General features: G+C 37.7%; 2 protein-coding genes and 2 long non-coding RNA genes across 4 annotated transcripts; 1 reads left to right on the top strand and 3 right to left on the bottom strand.

Moving 5' to 3' along the window:
• Positions 1-88: 88 nt before the first annotated feature.
• Positions 89-7,457, bottom strand: LOC145219077 (laccase-like). The gene is made up of 15 exons (XM_080086448.1): positions 7,231-7,457; positions 6,981-7,102; positions 6,406-6,593; positions 5,977-6,078; positions 5,509-5,640; positions 4,742-4,944; positions 3,862-4,005; positions 3,313-3,523; positions 2,747-3,003; positions 2,507-2,603; positions 2,047-2,158; positions 1,833-1,987; positions 1,387-1,492; positions 815-1,175; positions 89-395 (listed from the first exon to the last, which is right to left on the bottom strand). The coding sequence occupies exons 2-15, from the start codon at positions 7,075-7,077 to the stop codon at positions 341-343; spliced, it is 2,220 nt and encodes a 739-aa protein (XP_079942574.1). The 5' UTR covers positions 7,078-7,102; positions 7,231-7,457; the 3' UTR covers positions 89-340.
• Positions 4,902-5,925, top strand: LOC145219078 (uncharacterized). Its single transcript, XR_013857848.1, has 3 exons — positions 4,902-4,962; positions 5,460-5,784; positions 5,850-5,925. It is a non-coding gene; the product is annotated as an uncharacterized LOC145219078 (long non-coding RNA).
• A 2,053-nt stretch (positions 7,458-9,510) lies between the features above and the next one.
• Positions 9,511-14,995, bottom strand: LOC145218507 (G2/mitotic-specific cyclin-B3-like). The gene is made up of 8 exons (XM_080085924.1): positions 12,802-14,995; positions 12,370-12,471; positions 12,111-12,277; positions 11,708-12,038; positions 11,447-11,590; positions 11,028-11,336; positions 10,722-10,829; positions 9,511-10,591 (listed from the first exon to the last, which is right to left on the bottom strand). Exons 1-8 carry the CDS (start codon positions 12,874-12,876, stop codon positions 10,460-10,462), a joined length of 1,368 nt encoding a protein of 455 aa, XP_079942050.1. The 5' UTR covers positions 12,877-14,995; the 3' UTR covers positions 9,511-10,459.
• Positions 14,996-18,591: 3,596 nt separating this feature from the next.
• Positions 18,592-19,925, bottom strand: LOC145218508 (uncharacterized). The gene is made up of 2 exons (XR_013857633.1): positions 19,754-19,925; positions 18,592-19,196 (listed from the first exon to the last, which is right to left on the bottom strand). It is a non-coding gene; the product is annotated as an uncharacterized LOC145218508 (long non-coding RNA).
• Positions 19,926-20,998: the final 1,073 nt, after the last annotated feature.

The raw sequence follows: 20,998 nt of genomic DNA, 5'->3' as shown, positions 1-20,998 counted from the left end.
ATCACCTTGTCCTAAAATAACCGATACCCACCGCAAAGAAGAAAAAAGTGTTGTGTAACAGCGCAATGTGATACCCATGCCCACGAGATGGCGTTTTTAGGTGTTTTAATGTAATATATACAGAATCATCAGTTAAATAATGGAAAATCTATACAGTGAAGCTAAATGATAAGGTACATATGTAGTACGACAATATTGGTGCTATAATTTCTTGAACGAACGTGTCTACAAAAATTTAAGCGAGAACTTTAAATTTAAACAGTGCTTTAAAAATGTTGAACTGTGGCGAAATAGAACGTCGATCTTGGTGTTTGTTCTGTCCTTGATAGGAAATCAACCTTCAGGCGAATATACGTGCAATAAAGGCTGTTACTATGGCAACCATGAAACTCCATCTGAAACGTAATAACAACACATGACTTGTCAGGAAAAAGAACAACAATATACGTGAATCGTTTTTTTGCAATTGCTATAAGCTACACAGGACTTTGGCTACATTATTATTATAAATTTAAAACGACTGCCATAACACAATGTCAGAATGGTTTATACAGTTTCAAACGGTTGGAAACAGCGTTAAATTGGTTGCACTGCCGTATTGACTAAATTTAATTTCTTGCATTTTAGTGACTAAATTCAGTCAATATCTGATGTTTCACAGAAGGTTATACGGTATTGTGAATGACCTAGCTTACCTGATGTCGATATTATATTTTCTGTTAGCTATAACAATAGTCTGCTGTTACTATGCTTCCATTACCATAAACTCCTTACAACGTGCTTAGGATTTGCTTTCCGTTGTTTGTTCACTTACTTGTTCGCTGAAGCCTTTTCGACCCCACCAGTTGTGGTAGTTTGGCCTCCTTGGTTTGGGCCTGCGGTAGCGCCAACATTTGTAGCTTGAGACCCTGAACCGCCTTTGCTTCCAACTGTATTTTGATTGCCGGGACTATGAGTTGTGCTTGTGGGGTTTGAAGCAGGTTGACTCGGCGCAATAGGACCACTACCACCAGCACCAACTGGAGGTGGGTTAGTCTGTCCACCGACTGGAGGTGGGCTAGTTTGTCCAGGAGGACAATTGGTCACCACTTGGTTAAACGGGTAAGGGTCACATAGTTTGCATTGCGAAGGGTAGCCGTTTCCTGATTTGACGTGAGTCATGGCAGTGCTGCTTACTGCAAACAAAAAACTATTGTTTATCTTGCTGTTCATTTAACAGAGCACATATACAAAGTTCTTTGGACCCAATATGCCAATTATTAAAATGTTATTGACCCATAAAAATATATTATTAAAAAAATACAATATCTTTAATATTTACTGCGCGACACAAACTCAATTGATAAAATTAACAAAGTGAAAAGCATTTGGATTTTCTAAACGTACGTTTATCGACGATGTCGAACGTGTACATCATGCCTTTATCTTCGTGCTTAAGAATATGACAGTGAACAACTCCCTTTCCTGTGTACTTATGTGCCATAAAACGAATCTGCAAACCAATGAAAATGAACAAAATGACGTTTATGTTGCAAACCGTGCATTCGCGTTTTGGAATTGAATGTTTTAAAAATTATAAAATTGTACAAACAAATATGTTAGATTATAAAACGTTATTGGGTTTTATGGCGACAATACACGCATCTCTAAAAATTAAACTATTTGTCGCCTTTAGGAGTATATAGCCTGATTCTTACTTAGCTTTGTCTTATTGTCATATTCATATTTTGTCACCCTTTAATATGGTTAACAGTAAATTTATCTGTTGTATTTCTAAACATATGTTACTTTGTTTTGTTTTTTTACAATAAAGAAGAGAAATATATATTTACGGTTATGTTGGACATTGGTGGAACGTGGATTGTATCACGAAACACCCCAGGTCGTGAATAAGCCGTTGTCCCCGGAAGAGTTTCATTGAGCCATCGATTTTCATGGCCGAGCATGCTTAGAGGCGGGTTGGGTACGGACGCAACGTTATCACTCGCTGTGGCAATAGGAGATTTATTTGGTTAAAGTAAATTTGTTAAACATTTCAGTGCTTACATAGATATCCTGGTGGTTGGTAGTGACAACGGGATCCGTCTTGAGCGTAGAGAGTCAGTTTATTGTTTCTATGCTTCGCAAATGGTCCAGTGTATTTGTTATAGGATATGACCTTGATGTTGAGAAATATAGCATCAAATACGCGTTGTTATTTGTTCACGTCGATTGGTATTTCAAAAATTAAGTGTTGGGTTTGGAGTAGGGCAGTGTGCTTTCCAACGTTTTTTCATTGCACAAGCTAAAGTCCGACAAACTTTGGACCAAATTTACAAATTAGTTCTGAGACTTTGTTATCTTTTACTGAACTAAAACATTTGCAACAGATCAGATCTAACGAAAAACTAAACTTAACGAAATTGGACTTGTACTTGTCCTGGAAAAACAGCAAGTTCAAGTCCAATGCCCTCTTCGGGAGTGGTAAAAAATATGCAATTTGTACAGCTATCGTTGATCTTTTTACCTGGAAATGATTAATGTGGATGTGAATGGGATGGTACGATTCATCGTTTGTATTGGTGATATACCATTCTTGGACTGTGTTAACTTCGCACGTAAACCTGCATAGAAAAAGAGACTTTTGTGTAAAGCGAGCCAAATTCACTTGAGTTGTGTAGGTATAGTCTTCGCACACAAGGTGAATATAGGAATAAATTATGTTTATCACCGCATTTTTTTACATCGCAATGACCCTTTTACTCACCTGGGATGACCTTGACCCAGGAATTTCTGTCGGTTTAACGTGCTTTTCGGGTCCACTTCAATCACATGTCTGCCATGAACTTGGTCTTGAGTCAAACTTCTGAAATCACCGACGAATGAAGGTCGTTTTGGAAGGTTTGTCATTAAGGTGGTGCTTGTCGCAAGACCAGTAACATTTAAAAGAAATAATGTATCGTTGAAGCGTTCGGCGTTTCCTAAGGAGTCCACCGACGCTAGAGGATCGTTCAAGGATCGCACCTAAAAGACACGATTTTCTTTTAACATAAGAAATAAGGTTTCACGGGGGAGTTACTGAAACGGATATAACAGATTGAAGCTTTAGATGGCATCTTTTCATTGGGAAATAAACGGACACATGTTTAAACATACCATAATACGTTTTTTTAAGTTCACTTCTAGGCTTGCTCACTTAAGAACTTACTCAAGCGTTTACCGTACAGAACTACTTCTCTAAAGCCTATTATTAAAGCCAACATTTATTTTCTTAAACAGCCTTTGCCGGTTGAAGTATGGTTGTTAATAGAGTTTTTTTTTCAAAAAACCCACCTCGTATATTCCAGCCTTGTCACAAACCACCAACCAGTCTATTCTCGTTGCCGGGACCATGTAGGATTTTTTGTTTTTCGGTGAAACAGCCATATCCAAATAAACACCGTCTACAGCAATTTCAAGAAACTGACAGCCACCATTCAAAGGTGCGGCATTTGGTCCTGTAATGGTCATTTCTAGAACAGCGTTTGCACCAGCGTTAACCATTCTACGAAAAAAAATTGGAAATAAATTTAGCCTTTGTAAAGTATTTAGAGCCTATAGGCTGCTTTATACAAGTGGCTTCCAAACTGGAGATCGTTTACCACCTAGGTACCTAATGGTCACGCGGTCTGAGAATGCAGATAACAGTTAAAAAGTTTTAAAAACTGCAAAGTGTACATTTATTTTTCTCAAAATTCTAGGATTTGAAAATTTGGTTGGGCTCGGCAGACCTAATAGGTTTATGAAATTGATGTTTCATCCTTACGAAATAATTGGAAATCTCGACTTAGTGTGCTTTATTATTTGTAAAAAAAACACTTGCTTCTGTTTAACATAGGTTACCTGAATCGTTTTTGTTGGCCTGTAGTCATATCATAGGTAGGCCACAATTTTCCGTTTACTGTGAAGTGATATGGACCGGTACTTTTCGATGAGAGCCAATCCGACAGTTTTCTACCAGTACTTGTAACAATAAACCTTTCTGTCCTGTTATTAAAAAAATAATAATGGAGTAAAATTTATAAGCTTTATTTATGAGCATAAAGATGAAAACACAAAAATCAAAATATCCGAACCGACATGGTCCGGATTTAACACTACAAATCAAAGTGAAAAAACACGAGAAAAACAAAATGTATGTTTGTTGCAAATGCAAATACAAGCAAGCAACTTCGTTTTGTCAGTTTTAGTTTGTTAAAAAGGTCATAAAACATATTATTGCGTTATGCGAGTCTATTAGGTAGATTGTAATTAACTTTTCTGCCAATTAAATACAAAAATGGTAATGATCACTCCTCCCTCTGGAATTTAAATTTAAAAAGTATGTGCAATGTTGGATTTCCACAATGTACAGTATGTTATATTTCTAAGTTTGTTATATATACAATGCTTTATAGGGCATTTGTTGGAATTCACAACATCTTTTAGATTGTATTGTTTTTGTTTCTGGCCTTGTTTTAGTTTTTTGACCATTACCAGCATCAGAAAGCTGTAATGTTTTAAAGGGGCTGTGTCCAGTGGAAGGATACAAATTTTTTGCCTGCTGGTTTTATCAAAATCATATTTTTCTGCCGGTTCTGTTATAAAAATACCATTAACAGTAACCAGTAATGCTAACCGGTGCGCTGATAAAATTTCATGAGATGTTTATAACCGGTGCGAACTGGCTGAATCCCACCACATTATGCAACATCAGAGTTTTTACTTAAATAACACAGCCTACCTGAAGTAAGGATCATCTTTGATTTCTTTCTGCAGCTTCACAAATCCTTTACCATCTGGACTCCAGTACATCAAACTTGGTTGAAACAAAAGCTGGACATCATGCTGACAGTTATTTGGACAAGATATGTCTTGTATATGCTGTGGAGTGCTTGCATTGACTGGGTCTTCAACTATAATCATTCCTGCCATACCACTTTGCACCTGTAGGACAAGGCCGAGGTAACTTGCAGTTGGCCTTACAAATTTTGTCTTAAAACAAGACTGCTTTTTTGACACGGTCTCAACAATCATGTACTATGTGATTAATTTTGTTGCTAATTGTTGAAAGGAATAAACATATAGTAAATGTTAAAAAAACAGCAATGAAAAATTCGCTGCATATCGTATGCCCCTTGTCTCCCTTGTCTCTGTACATGTAAGTTGTCAAGGCTTTGAATTTGAAAGCTTATAATATATTAGCCAAAAGCTGTTATACTTTGAATTGATGTTGTATAAATTTGTAATCCACACTTTTATTACTTTTAAAATATTCCATTATAAACTTAGCAATATGACAGGCGTTTTAAATGTCAAACAACCTCTATTAATTGTGTAAAAGCTCTTTGATCGATGTCTGATGTATTTGTAGCGACACCATGTGGTCAATATATTTGTTACTATAAACCACTACAGGGCGCCATTTCACTGATTATCATTTTTTGTTTGCCACTGTACAGAAAAGCTTTCTTTTGGCACCTACTTCAGGAAGATATTGTTGTGACTTACCTGAAGAAATGTTGACCCGTGAAGATGAGGATGATACCAATAAGTGCCTGGCGGGTTTTGTGGATCAATTTCAAAGGTGTAAGTATAATTATGTCCGGGCTCCACTACTGTAAAAACGTTGTCTCCAGGTGCCTGCGCATAGTAAATGCAACATCATGAGGTGTAGACCTAATTACAACATCAATCAGAGTTCTTGCATAAAATTTTGGAAATATGCTATCTGATACAAAACGACAACACTTGGCACGTTTCAAAAGGAAAATTAAAGGTAATTGGGTAAGTAAAAAAAGGTTTGTAAGGTTTGATTTGAGTTGAGTTTGTGTTAAAATTGAACTCTGTAGTCTAGTTGTCAAAGAGTCTCCACCCAAACCCTGAGACAAAGACTGAAGCCCAGCAGAATAAAAACGAATGATCGAGGTCGTCTGATTTCTTGATGAACAGGATGATTTGTTGCTACTTTTTGCTTACATTACTGCTAATGTGAAGTCCATGGGTGTGAATATTCGTGCCGTTGGGATGACGTTGTTCGTTCATTTTTCCGACCGGTTGAATAGGTCCCAATGTGTTTGTCTGTAAAAAACATATATAAAGATCATAGGCTATACAAGCCTCCAATTACCTCCAGCCACACTTCCACTTTGCCTAATGTAAACACACTTTACATTCACATTCACAAGCGGGATTGTGAAGCATGCAAAACTTATTCTTAAGATAAATGCAAAACTGTCAACGATTATTGAGGCAGTAACACACGACAATGCCATTCTTTATGTTTGTTTGCTGAAACTTTTATTCTTGACCAAAGTGAACCGACGGTAAGTAGCGTGTAAGTATAGGCTAAATTTGCCACTTAGTAGGCTATATATTTTTTAATGTACACGCCCATATTGGACATACCAGACCAACTGTGACGACATCGCCTTGTTTAATGCGCCACGTCGGCGCGGGAAAATGACCATTGTAAGTCCGCCTCCAAAATTGAAACCACTCGAATCTCATCTCCGTGACTTGCACTGTCAGGTTTAGGGACAGCTTTCCGCCGGCTGATACATGTTCTTGTATCATTGGGAGCTTTGAATCTCTACCTGCAAAAGCAAAATATGTTGATTTGCCAACCCACAATTGTTTGGTTGTATCTCTCGACCTTTACAGCTTTTCTGTGGTATTAGCTAAGTTTTCCAACCCATACTCAAACGTTTTGCGTTTTCTCAAAATAGGAGGAAACAGCATTTGTTTTCATACCTTTTCTCGGAACCCGGTGCTACTGTATATGTAGCCTACGGTCAAATATTGACGTATTGATTTATGCGCTTTCCCCTAAAAGGCGCAACATCATCAACGAACAGTATCGGATTTAATAAAATCCACATGTTATGAAAATTTCACAAAAACTGCAAGCACGTAAAATTGGTCACTCGTTTCAACGTGGAGTTAGGCCAAATTGGTTTTAAAAAGAGATTTCGTTTACTCACCTTGAAATGCGCACGGGTTTGTGTTTGAACATTGTGCAGCCCCATGTCCAATTAATACAACACACAAAATTCCACCGAAAATCCCGCTCCAAATCATCCTAACTTGTAAGATTACTTCTAACCTGCGTACAAAAAATGCACTTTACCAATACAAGTTGCTTGTATATCCTCGTACAAGCAAGTGTCCCTCAGTGAAGTCAAAGTCTGCCTGCTTCTGAAAATCCCTTTACTCCCATTTAAAAATACTTACTTTCACACAAACAAGGGCATTCATCAACTTCAACTAAGGGCACGTATTTTTAAATGTCACTCTGTTATTTCCTTTCGCTGTCGAAAAGCATGCTTCGCGTTTGATGCTAGCAAAAGCACTGATGGTTGTTGGGGTGTAACCCCGTACCTTTTACGCAAATTTGTGTCTTTGTCAGTTCACGCACGACTTTTTAAAGTACAGCATCATAGGTTACTCCAGTGTCGTTTGTCTGGTTATGAATCATGTTACAAAATGGACCTCACAATGATCGCCGGGCCATCTGAACTTTTCACCGCAGGGCATTCGGCTTCGAAAACTGCCTACGCTTTTCCGTAAATACTGCGTTTAAAGGTTGGCACAAACGTAAACTCTTTAATCTGATACTTTTTATGTCCTGTGTAGTAAATTGTGGCATCTTCTCTTCACTAATTCTACGCAATTAAAAGTGGCGGAAGGTTGAAAATAGAATTATCCTAAATGACCTGCTGGGCGTCTACACAAAAAAAAGATTCGTCAAATACAAATTAACAGGCTTTCTTGTAGCCTATAGAGTTCGTAATCATCTGGACTTCAACAATGCAAGAGAGTGTTCTAAATAGCACGTAGGGTACGAAAAATATTCTCCAAAGCTCTATCAAGTGTTTAGAAAAAAATTATCAATATGTATTTTCATCTTATTTAAAATAAGTCCAGTTTCTGCCTCATTTCCTCACTGGCCCTTCACTGTACAACAGATAGCACTTAAAAAAGTGAAGTGTTTTAGCACCAAATCAAATAACTCCAATGCGTAGCCAATATTGTGCATCAATATGATTCTTCGAATCTTTTTAAACTGCGGTGAAAAGCGTGATATTAGCCCTTTGATTGCATGTTAGTTTGTAATAAAATGTGAGCGGAATTAGTTTGCATTTTAAAAGTCAATTGAGGTTTGTTTGTTGAAGAAAGATGCTGGCTAACGTTTATACTGTTATAAGTAGATTAGACGTCCGTTTGACAACAACCATGTCAATATAGGTTATGAGTAAATTTGCCTGTTTCCTTAAACTGCTACTGGCCCTTACCTATATTAATAGACAGGTAGGCTATATGTGGGAAGTTAAACTGGCTTGCCAAGGTTTGGCGTCAGACCCTTTCTCAATGAATCGCAAGGACGTGGACACTAATGAGTTCAAAATTGCAACAAGTGTTTCTTAAAGATCAACATAAAATTTAAAGATCGACAAATGAACAAACGTCTGGTCACAGTTCGCAGAAATGCTTAGGATGTGGAAATGTTTGATGTGACGAATGCCCCCATTTCACATCACAACGTTATATGTTTTAAGTTTAAACCTGTCAAAACGTCAGTGTTAAACGCTGTCTAGCAAGAAGTGAGTGACAACATTTGACACTGTCTGCAATTACCCTGATGATACACAACTACCTTTTTGGGGAAGTAGGCGTACAGATATCTTAAAACACACATTAATAAACACATTTTCTTGTTTCAACGTTCAGTATACTGGAGAGTATACTATAGGCCCAAGTTATTTATAATGGAGGAAATAGCCCAGAGCCCAGACACTAGAAAATAATTAATGACATTGGCCTTGGTTATACCAGTCTCCCCAGCCATGATTAAGTTTATTGAACGTCGGTGAATGGGATGACTATAAACATTACGCACAGCATGTTATATTAACGAATCGCTCGAGTAAGGTCGCTTCTGTTCAATGAAATACGTCAGCGGTATGCACCATCATTAATTGCGATAAAAATACGTGACTTGCCGTTATAAAGCCATTTTTAGCTGAGCATGTAGCCTCTGAATGGAGTGTAGGCCTACTTCTCTTGTTGAAATAAAAACACAGACACACAGTTGCTCTAGAAAAGTGGTGCTTAACCTGTGGGTAAACTGCGCAAGCTTGCAATGTTGACAATATCAAGTAATTATGACCTACAACTTTCCTTCATAAGAAATTTTCGCCGATTTCCATTGCCACAATTAGCGACTATTTGCAAATGTACTGTCTATCGACTTTAAACACCTTCACCAATGTAGGTTGGGTAACAGTTTTTCTAACTGGCTTTTATAAATAGGTATTAGCATTTATAAAAATTATATCCTTCTGAACAATTTCTTGCCATACAAGCATGCGTAATCTTGCAAGTATAAATCTTCGAGGCGCAGTGACATTACTATGGGTGGTGTTTTGCTTTACGGGAAAAGGTCACTCACTATAGGAGCTTAGAGAGGGTATAACTTCCTGTCATGAACACTTCCTCTTCGATACAACATAGTGCACGAGTAAAGTTTTATTCTCCAATCGAAATATGTGAATAGGTGCAACACGTTAACCACTGGCCACCCTGGAACATGAGATGGTGGTATATATGTTGGGCGGTCAGTGGTCAAGTGTATGCGGTGCGTTACCAACACAGGAAACTGTACGCGCTGACAGAGCATTGAAAAAATAACTTCACACAACAAAACTCGCTAAAACGCAGGGCACACGGGAAATTAGATTTACAGCATAAACTGTTAATTTGCAATTTTTCTGTAAATATTTCATTTGTTTTTAAGGCAGTATGTCCCGTAAAACTAAGTCTGTGGCGTAGAACAAAATACGTCTTAAAACCAACAAAGGTAATCTGTTACATAATACACATGGGCAGTTTCGCTTTAAAACACTTTAACCGTTGAGAAAGGGCGTTAAAATCATTGGGCAGCATTGGTGAACGAATGTACCGTTCGATAACTTACACGGGCAGTGGCATTCAACTGTAGAATTGAAAGTACGGTATTCAACGGTAAATGACAGGCCACATTGGACTGTTATGATATTGTATGCACGATAAAACGCTACTCGCAGGATATTCTGTTACGATCGCAAAAGCGATAAAAGAGAAAGAGTAGAAAAGAAAGCAAGTCAAATTTTGTTTGTAGTTGTGATTGTATGTAATGTTGTGTTTGTGGTATGTAAAGTCAAGGAACTTTTGAAATTTCGTGTTTCGTGCAAATCAACAATGTGTTTGAAAGAAATGAAGGAAAAAAAGCCTTTCAGATGAATACTAACTAAGGTAGGATAGTCCAATTCTTAGGTCCTATAAACTGTGATGAAACTCCACAAATGAATTGAAATCGACATTTGGGGTTCTAAAATCTCGCGCTGGGAACATTTCGTGCAACGAGACCTCGGCTTTGGCGCAGGGAACGTCAAAAATAAACTTTGGTGATGCGAAAATCCGTTTACAATTGAAGTAATTCTGCCGACATTGAGGAGCCACAAACACGGGTTTGTTCTTCAGCCAAGCGGTCTTCGCTGAGTGGGGTAGACTTGGCAACCTCGTAGAAGATTGAATGCGAGTATTTGGTCCAAACCTGAATAGAAAAAAGCTCGTTTAATGATTGGCCGGTTATCGCCGTAGGGCACCTGACGCGTTAGAATGCGTCAGCGTAGGTCGCTACGTATTTTCGAGTCGAATGATAACATCACTTAACGATTACTCACCGTTTTCAGGTTTTTCTGCTTGGACGAGACAATCATTCGGCTGAGTTCGCATGCGATATCAATGATGTCTTTCTCGGTGTGAGAGGTGTAATAGACAAGGGTGTCGTCCTGCGCAAAATGAAAACATAAACGTTTTATTTCATGAAACTACCACACATTTTTCCACAAAACTACAAACTTTCATCAAACATATCCAAAACTATATTTTAACTGCTATAACATTAAAAGGTAATGAAACAAAAGTATGTGGTTCGAAACCATGTGCTACTATTACGCTTATTGCTATTTAATTGCTTGATAACTTACCCATTGCTGAGATGAGCCGTCCATTTTGAATGCGAGCCAGAGAGCTGCAGCGGCAAGCTTTGATGCGGATTCGTGAACAACGGCGTAATGTTGGAGAGAAAGTTCGAGAATGAATCTTGCAAGAGTAAGCACGCGCATGTTGGATTTAGCGCATTTGGCGTAGCGACGGAGAAAACGGTAAGGCACTGGGATATTGATATCGAAGCCAATGACTTTAAGGATCTGGCGTTCCATTTCAAGAAGATCCCGTTTAGTGTAAGTATCGTCGCAGATGTAAAGGAAATCATCAACGTATGGTGGGTGGCGTTCCTACACAAAACAAATCGAGATGTTAGATATGATGTTTCGACTGTTAACGCGATTCTAATAACGCGGCTTGTTGCTTGTCACGCATATGCGTGCTGGTCCCTAATACTTACGTCGAATTTGGCAGCGATGAGGAGTGAAGTTGCACCGACCAGCTGAAGACGATCCCGTGATACCGACACCTTCTGCAGGTAATGGTCAACCAGCTTCACAGCCAAGTACAAAGTTTCGTGGTTTAACTCGAAGCTCTCTTGAATCTGTACATAAACAAAGTGTGAGCGAATTCGCACGTGGCAACCGCACGCAAGATGCGCTTATCATTCGTTATCTTACTGCATACATGACTTATCACAAAATAGGTGCAAGTTTTTTACCTCGACCATCCAGTCGACGACAATAGCGCGCATCTCCGATGAAACCTCTTTTTGCTTGGACAAGTATCGTGGTTCGATAACGAAGTTGCTTTCCCGGGCACGCATATATTCGAATATGACAAATGCGTATTCTGGGGCCTCGTATATGTTCTCGCTGTTGGCGGCGTCTAGGTCATTGAAGTTAAGCTCCCGTCTTGATGGCGACGCCAAGTGCTCGTAAAAGCAGGTTGGTGTTGGACTTTCTAAAATATCTTGAGGTAGTGATTTGATTTCCTCAGAAAGTGCTGAGCTGTAACTGGTGTTTCCAGAGCTTGTGCTGTCTTGTGAGGAGCTGAACATAAGTAAACATACATTACAAATCCAATCCAACCATCAAATGGTCATATGTAGCTTTGGTACATACCTTATGATACTGTCCATAACACTGTCATCTTGGCCGATAACTACTTGGGGCTGGTTTTTCAGGATGTTTGCATGGATACGCTTAGATCTTCTCTTGGAAGTTTGTTTTGTGCTCTCTGCTTTCTTTGATGCATCCTTAACAGCTTGATTCTTTGACTGCTGTCCGGCCTATAAGGTAACACATCAATTATTTACTGCTACCCATTGTAACAAAAGAATCTACAGCAGATCTTTTGTTTGAAATGTTGCAGTTGACTTACATTAGTAATATCCCCCAAAGCAGATCTTTTCTGAATTGAACCTTTGGCAGGTGATGTGGCAGGTCTCTTAGCTGAAGGCTTGATTTCAGTTTTGGCCTTTTTCTGTTGTGAACAAAATCAGGTTTGCAATGACCAAAATAATTGACATCAAATATTTTGCATGCTTTATCATCCTAATATTACAATACCTTACTTACATTATGTTCCACCAATGTACATGCATATATCAAACTACTGTACTATAGTGCAATCACACCCATCAAAACTACATTAGATAAACAAATACTTGACTTAAACATGCAAAAAAACAAAAATAGGCACACAAGAAAAACATATATATTACAATAAATATGATACAGCAAACAACAACAGGCAAATTATTACATCAAACCAAATGCAAGCATGTTATGCGACAATTTTTTGGATGTTTACCTGCATTTGTATATTGGTTTGATTCCTTAATACCAGGTTAGTTACATCAAGCAAATTATTGATACGTTGTGACATGTTTATTGTGTGGTAAATACTAAACCTAATGATGTTTTGTTCTGGAAAAGTAAATATTTGTAAATGATATGCACACAAATAAACATTCAAATTTCATTTAGTTAAAAAGATAATCAGAATATGTTATTTTTAAGGCAGATATTTTGTTTTTGAACAGTTCACAACAAATCGTTCAACAAAATTATGGCATAAACACACCAGATTATCAAATGCACAATTCAGATGTCCAAAAACAATCACCATACATTTCACTCACCAACCATTCAATTAAACTACAATAGAACTCAGTATGCTGCATTGCCAACATAATGAACCTAGTGATTGCCAGCCCAGTACATACAGCAGGTTTAGGGCACTGTACAGTTGAATAACTGAAGATTCTTGACTTTCTTTGCTGTCAAATAGCTACACTCATACCTCTTGCATTTTCATAGCCTGCACTGTATCTTGATCTCACTGAAAGTTGAACTGCTGTGTAAACAGTAAACAACAGTGACTTGTTGCAACTGCAAATTTGAAGATTTACGATCCACGTCGTTCTGGCCGTTTAAATTTCGTGCTCTATTTCTTGTTGTTGTGATGCTTCCGCCTGATTGGCTGCACTACGCTCACACTGTCTGAGGGGATGACGTCAAAATACATGTTGCTCTGACTGAAATGAATGTAGAATGACTGACTAGTTCTGCGTGTGTCGGTCTGCGCCTGCGATTTTTTCTCCCTTGGCACTAAATGCAACGTGCTTCACCGACTGATAACCAAACAATGCACGAGTTGCAAGTTTTACGAACTAACTGATAACTACAGGTCGCAGCGTGGTTTTTCGCCTGCCCTGCTAGTCTTATCTGCTGTCGCTCGCCCTGCTGCGCTCGCCCTTTACCAGTAAAGGAATTAATTTTACACATTTCATATTGTCTGTGCTGGAAAGGCCTTGATCAAACTAAACTTAAGCATCTTAGGCACTTCACGTTTCCTTGAGCGCTGTGGAAACTTCCCTTACTAAACAGTTGTGCCCTAATCCCTAGTTCCAACACATTCGTCCACAGTCATATGCAAACAAGACTCAAGTCTCTGTGTTTCTACATCCACACACCAACCAAGAGGGCTAGATACTTTTTACAACGTTCACATTCATTCTTAGACACATCACAGAGACATTAGCGTTTTGATTCAATTCACGAATCAATCGCTGGGTGCCATAAAACCACACATCAAAGCTTTCGGCCTAGCGATTTCTATTGAATGCTCGTAACGCATTTACTGGACAATGAGGCTAATGATACCCTTCTCTAAGCGTCTATTGTTGATGACAGCGGCCTTGTAGTATTTAAGTTCACTTTTTGGTAACTACCGCCTGCAACTGCCGACCAACGTCTACACACAGATTTCACGTGCGCTACTACAAACTAATAACCACCGCTAGTCTGAGACCGCGCACTCAATAGCTAACAACAGTCGGCTGCTAACTGACCGTCTCGCCGTTTCAAATAAACCCAACTCGCATATGGCGAACGGCGCGCACTTGCACACCTAGGCAAAACCAAATTACTGTTTTGCCACGGCAATGTATAGTAAAGCTGATTGGTGAATTAAATGCGATCTAAGTAAACGACTTGGATTAATGCTTTCAGCACAAATAGATAGCGGATCAATGTGTCCCAATTACCAATAAGATTACCCATCAGCGATGTATTGCGATTAATTGTCCACAAAGCGCAGTCTAAATATTAACACGATGATTGTAGGAAATAACGGCTGAACCTCACCCCATGACACTATTGTTAGATACGTTGACTTATTGTTAACGAATGACAAGGCAAGCTAATACAATTCCAATGACCAACAACCACTGGTTATAAGTCGCAATTCCTTCTTTTTTCTCCAATGCGGATTTTACCACCTGTGTTTCATCGTTATCTATTGGACATTGTCACTTCCCAAACGCTATGAAGTCTTATCATTTGCCCACGCGACAGGTTCAATGTTACTGATAAGTACGCGTGGCATGGACAATGCCTTATCAAGTGCTACTGAGCGCGGTGATAAGCATGAATCATTGACCCGGCGACACGCGTTGTTCTTATCGGTTAGAAAGTTTTCGAACTTTAAGGTTGCCGAAATTTGTAAATTGTGGCACTAAAGCAAATAATACCTTGTCTAATGTAAATACATTGCATAAAGTTGTGCGATACAACTTTAGCTATGTCGACTTTGGTCGTACCGACTGTTTTCTAAAAACATAACATATTTCTACAAATGTTAACAGCTTGCTGCAATGTACATTCTTTATTGCATTTTAAGGTAATTAATATTGAAAGAAATATTAAAATATTTACTCATATGCTTACAACATACTTTTTGTAAATCTCCTAAAGCAGTAACTTATTCCTATAGTAGTTGGTTGTTTAAATAATATTGATTAATACATATTTCTATAATCTACTAACATACAAACACGATAACATACAAACAAACAGTTAGTTCCAATACTTGACTCGCTTATACTTCCAAAACAGAAACTGACAAAAACCATTGTCCAAGTGTTTCGTTATATACCCAAAATCCAAAACGAACTTTTTTCGGCTCGTGCATTATATTTGTTTAAACAGTTTGACTCCATGGCCTCTCGCAGTGTTAGGACAAAATTGCTATTAAACTAATATCACGCTGCGATATTTGAAAGTGACAAACTTTTCACTTTCCAAATATCCTTAAACTGACACGCGTCTGAGTTTTACTTTTTGTATCACTTCATCAAATAATTACATAATATATGCGCATATCTATTAAACTGCTATCTGTATTTGTTTGCCAGGAAATAAGAAACTGTTTTCAATAATCTCTAAGTCCATTCGCCACTGCAACCACCACATTGCTATGACATTTTAAAACTATCTCAACTGACACAAAGTTGTCAACCAAAAGCCATGTAAGCGTTTTTCTCCTTGGGTTATTGTTTTCAAATGTTTGTCGGTCGAACTTGACTGAAACAATTGACCTGGAAACTCCATTCAAACTTAACACAATGAAAACCCATGTTACAATTTGTCACTTTTGCCCAGGACAATGCACGTGATGTTGTAAGTTATCGGATGACACTGCAGTCAAACCATTGTCAAAGTGGCGACTATGGAACAATAGACCTGGCACTACACAAACTGATAACAAACTCGCTTTAAGATTCGACTAACTTGTTGTACCGTATACCTCAAGTTTGACAACTTTTAATATGCCAAGTAGGCCTACTTATGCTGACTCTACGTTTATTTTCGCTATCTACTTTCATAACTGCTTGCGCAATGTTATCATACCATATTTGTCAGCTCGTACTAAATCGCACCAAACAGCAAAACTGGTTATTAAACCATTCTAACCTTAACCACGCACAATTTAGTATAGCAAAAATATTAAAGCGTTTGAATTTTTGTTATGCCTCAACCTGTTGTACAAGTTTGCTTACAATTTGCTGATCTACAACTGTAATGTCATATATACGCCTTTAAGACTTCTTTTCGTTCGCTATGCTCGATTCCTATGTATACCTTGCGAGCTGGATACCGTGTAATTGCTGCGTGATATTTGTTTGTTCGTCTCATACTGAAAAATATCATGCTGTGAATGGGTCGGAAACCAAACAATAGACTACCAGCGCGGTTTGGTGGGTTTTACGATGTCGATCACAATAGAACCACACTGCGTTCTAAAATCTACATAAAAATTTAGTCAACATGAAATGCATGTTAACGCTGCTAAAGGTATAATTAATAAGAAGCTGATTACAGATCAAAATCTTGCTCCTTTTGTACAGCGGATCAAAATCTAAATCTACGCACTACCAGTAAAACAACTTTCCGATGATTTAAAGTAATCTTTGCACACATTATTGAGTATTACTATCATTTATTTTATTTTTTTCTGATCATGACTAGGTGAGGTAAACTTTAAAAATGCTTCGGAAACTTGCAATTTACAACATTTTTATAATGGCAAAATTATATGAAATCGTACGTTTCATACTTCGACAAAAACACAGTGATTAACCGCATGTTTTCAAAACCAACGTCACAAGAAACATATCAAAATGCTGTAGAGAGTTTTTAAAAACCTCAATGCGCGTTAATATTATTTGAATGCTTTTAAGATTTAATAACTTTGCGCTGGTATTCACACCTAAAGTGTATGCGTTACCAATTCAACATCTTAGCTTTATGGTTGCAATCGTGGAGTCACCTGTTTTTATAAGCCTGGTTCGTATGTTTTTCTTGCGTAAACTTCGCATGATGTGTTCAAGGTTGAAACAATGCGTTGTGATAAGAGACAACGGCTCGTCCGTCACAAAGACAACCCACAATGAAAACAAGTTACAAATTTGTTGCGACAACCGCATAACAATAGACAGGACATGTGAACTTGACGAAATCACTTCGCGCGATTCCTTTGTTTCGCCACAATGGCAACGCAGGAGAACACGTTTCTTTGTGTGTTGTTGTTTCCGCCTCTAAGATAGTACTACTGTTGTTGTTGTGTTTTGTTTTAGGACTTTGGCAAAATATTTCAGCATTATTCATTTTTTGCTTAAAATGTTTGTTGCTTGTAAAAAAATTAAAAATGCTTGGAAAATGTTTAATATCCAATACAATGCGTGTATTGTTACATAAGGAATAAAAAAAATATTTAGTTTCAAATCTTACTGTGTCAAATCGCAAAATCAAATTCGAATTTGGTAATCGGTTATTGTATTTTTTGGTTATTGGATACACAATTAAAGGTGTTGATTTATGTAAAGGGACATGATACTTTTTCTTGGTTATACAAACTGCAGGCGACAAAATATATATAGCGTTAAAACACTGCTTTGAATGCGTTTAATTCTGTTAAACATGGTTTGACAATCTGCGCACGCAAAAAAACTATTTCTAAAATTAACCGTCATGCACACATGGCCCTATGCTATCACGAGATAAAGTTATACTATGTAATATGTTTATTTTTTTTAAAAAGGCGTACGTGTAACGGGTCTCCTTTAAACTTCTTGCTGACATAAAAATACTCTTCAACAATTTCGTTTAAATTTTTAACAAGCATTTGTTACAATTGTTGCAGAAAATATTTTGCAAAACGAACAACAATGGTGTCAAATGCAAACTTGACCGTTTAACAAACAACACCTTTGTTGGACCTGGCGTTGCAGGTAAATACAAATATTTGACTTGTCAGGTAGTTGTGTTCGAGACGCGTGCTCTACAGTAAGCTTGTCCCACCTGGAAACGTTGCAAATGTAACGCGTTATAGGCGACACAAACACGTGATTGTGTTGACATTGGCAAGGGTCACAGCAGGAAATCGTTGTTGACGTTCGAACGCATGGATTTGTTTTGGTTTAAATTCCTCCGTGTACACAACCGGATTGCGCATCTACATGTCCGTCGTTTAGTTTGTTTTTATATTGCTGCGTCAACAAGCAACGCAAAGTGATGGCACAGTTTGGAATATCGTAAAGATTATGCGATTTAACCCTAATTCGCAAAATACTGGCTTTACACCATAACGATGGCGATCTACACGTAGAACCAATCACCGACCAATTAAAAATCTTTGCTAATAAAATTTTGAATAATAACTATAAAAAAGTAACAAAAATAATATATAGTTGTTTTTATCAGCGTTCACAATGTCCGAAAGGTATAACAATAGTTAACTTCGATGTCTGAGGTAAAGGTTACAAAATGCGATAAGGCTTGACGCCGAACTAAAGGCCTCGTCCTGGACCGATAAGACCCTGACAGTCAGGCCACAAGAGTTGCGAACTTGCGTAAATGTAACAATAAGATTTTAGGAAGTTGTTGAACAAGTGTAAAACACAAAACAACAGATTGTTACATACTATTCACAATTGTCTGTAGTAAAAAGTTAAAAAAAAAACATTTCATTGCACAAAAATATCATTACACTAGAAATAACAAATTGCTTTGAAACGAAGTCACAAAATTAAACCGTAAATCAAGAGACGTTTTTCAAATCGAATATGTTTGTATACGCCGCGTCAAAGTCTTTACACAATCTTTATGCGGTAAGTTCCTTTTTTTATTAGGGATCTTCCCAGACTACTTTATCAATATCCAATGGGACCATAGCATCTTTAAAGCTATAATCTCGCTCGCCCGTTGCTGGACAAGCCCAAACTGTGTAGGCGTAGCAATCTAAAGGATCATATAAACTCCAGTGTTTTCCATCATGGCACCCGTCAAAATAATCAGGCAGTTTAGCTGGTCGTGCTGCTTCAATTTCGGAACTTCTGAGATATTCGTAAAATTCAAAATTCACTGTAAGCAAGCCAAGAACATAATTAGACATGATGTTAATAAGTTTGTCTCGACATTTTGAAATGTTTATTAGGTGATTACACCACTCACGCGTTACCATAACGGCTGTAATTTTCATTTTAGAAATGATACATTGCGCACACGAACAGATGATGTACTGCTACAATATCAATCAACTACAATTTCCTGATTATTTAGATAATGTCCATAACGTAAGTTATGCAAGGGGCCTGGCACATGTGCTATAATAAAAAATAGTTCATTATTAATTGAAAGCTATACTGTTGGAACGAATTAGGTTAGATCGCTGCTACACCATCGTTTCTATACGTATCTGGTATACTAGGCAAAGAAAACAAAAATAGCACTTTAATTAGCTATTAGGTGCAAATAATATTCATGCAAACTAAGTGAACTGTTGCAATTAGCACCTTTTAGACAAAGTTATAGCTTATTTTTTGCCCGGCAAGACTACTTGAAAATGGTGTACTGTAAAAATCTCAATATCTCCTCTACGCAGCTCATAAATTAATCAAAACTTATCAAAGAAATCTTACCCATAAACCCGTAGATGAATCCCATTATGTGGGGATATGTAAGGTTGAAATGGTGGCTTATTAAATTTGACGAACACACCGTCCCCTTTAAACCGAAGTAGTCAAAACCTCGGGTAGCTCCAATCCATTTTAATAGGGCGACATTGGCGTCGAAGTCTCCATACACATAGCTAAATACCTATTAAAAAGGAGAGCAATTATAAGTTTAGTCAATTTAGCATGTCTAAAAACCTTTCTATTGGTGTCTACATGGTGAAGTAACATTTTAGTAAATGCAAACAATTTAAATGGAAAATATGCTCGATCCAAAATTAAAAGATACAACTTGCATTTAGTTACGACATTTCAGTAAACTTTTAACATATCGCTGTTGTTATTATCAGTGCAAATTTAAAATTAAGGCGGTGTTTAAAAACTTTTTGACTAAAATTCCGAAAGAGTTAGTTTTCGATTTCAGAGAAACTTAAACTTTTAGCAGGTAAATCTGCTGGTTGTTGTCTCACAGCACTTGTAGTTTTTTTGTATATCACGTTTTAGTCTCCTCTCGTTACTTTCTAAAAACTATTAAATCAATAAAAAATGGACGCAGAATTAAACTTGGCCGAATGGTCCGGCGCGCCTGACCCACATACGAACATACATTCTGGGTTCGAACCCCATAAAAAAATCACCAGGAAACTGACCGAATGGCTCAGGACACCTGGATCATATAGAGACATAAAAAACCTGGGTTCGAACTTCGTGAAAACAATGAAAAAAAAGAGCACTTGGCCGACGGATTCTGGGCGCCTGACCCATTTAAAGACAAAACCTGATCAGGATTTGTCCTCGAAGGTGTCCTGGGTTCAAACCCCATGACAAAAATCAGCACTACCTCTTTCAACCAATGATCAGTCCGATAGTTGAGTAAAGCGATTTTGACATGTGTAATGTAGCGAAATCCAACCTGTTTCGTGAGAAACTCCCTGTACTGAAAAACACCCGTACGATAAGAAAGTACATCGACAAAGAGTTTTTTGTCTTACCAGTTTTGACCAAAATGTGACATGTGCTCTGTACGCAGAGCCTGTTCTGTCACCTAGCGGAATCTCTGGCAACTCATCTGGTAGTTTCTAAACGTATTTTGATCGAGTCAAGGTTTTGTTTTGAAGTTTATGTTTTTGAGCTCAATTGTGAAAAAAATGAATTCACGAAATCAATGCGTAGGCCTACAGGTATTTTGCATATATTCTGTTGCCTTTCCAG

This window comes from Phallusia mammillata, chromosome 3, assembly GCF_965637545.1.
Source record: "Phallusia mammillata chromosome 3, kaPhaMamm4.hap1.1, whole genome shotgun sequence".
Classification (NCBI taxonomy): domain Eukaryota; kingdom Metazoa; phylum Chordata; class Ascidiacea; order Phlebobranchia; family Ascidiidae; genus Phallusia; species Phallusia mammillata.
This window is presented reverse-complemented; position numbering and strand designations above follow the sequence as displayed.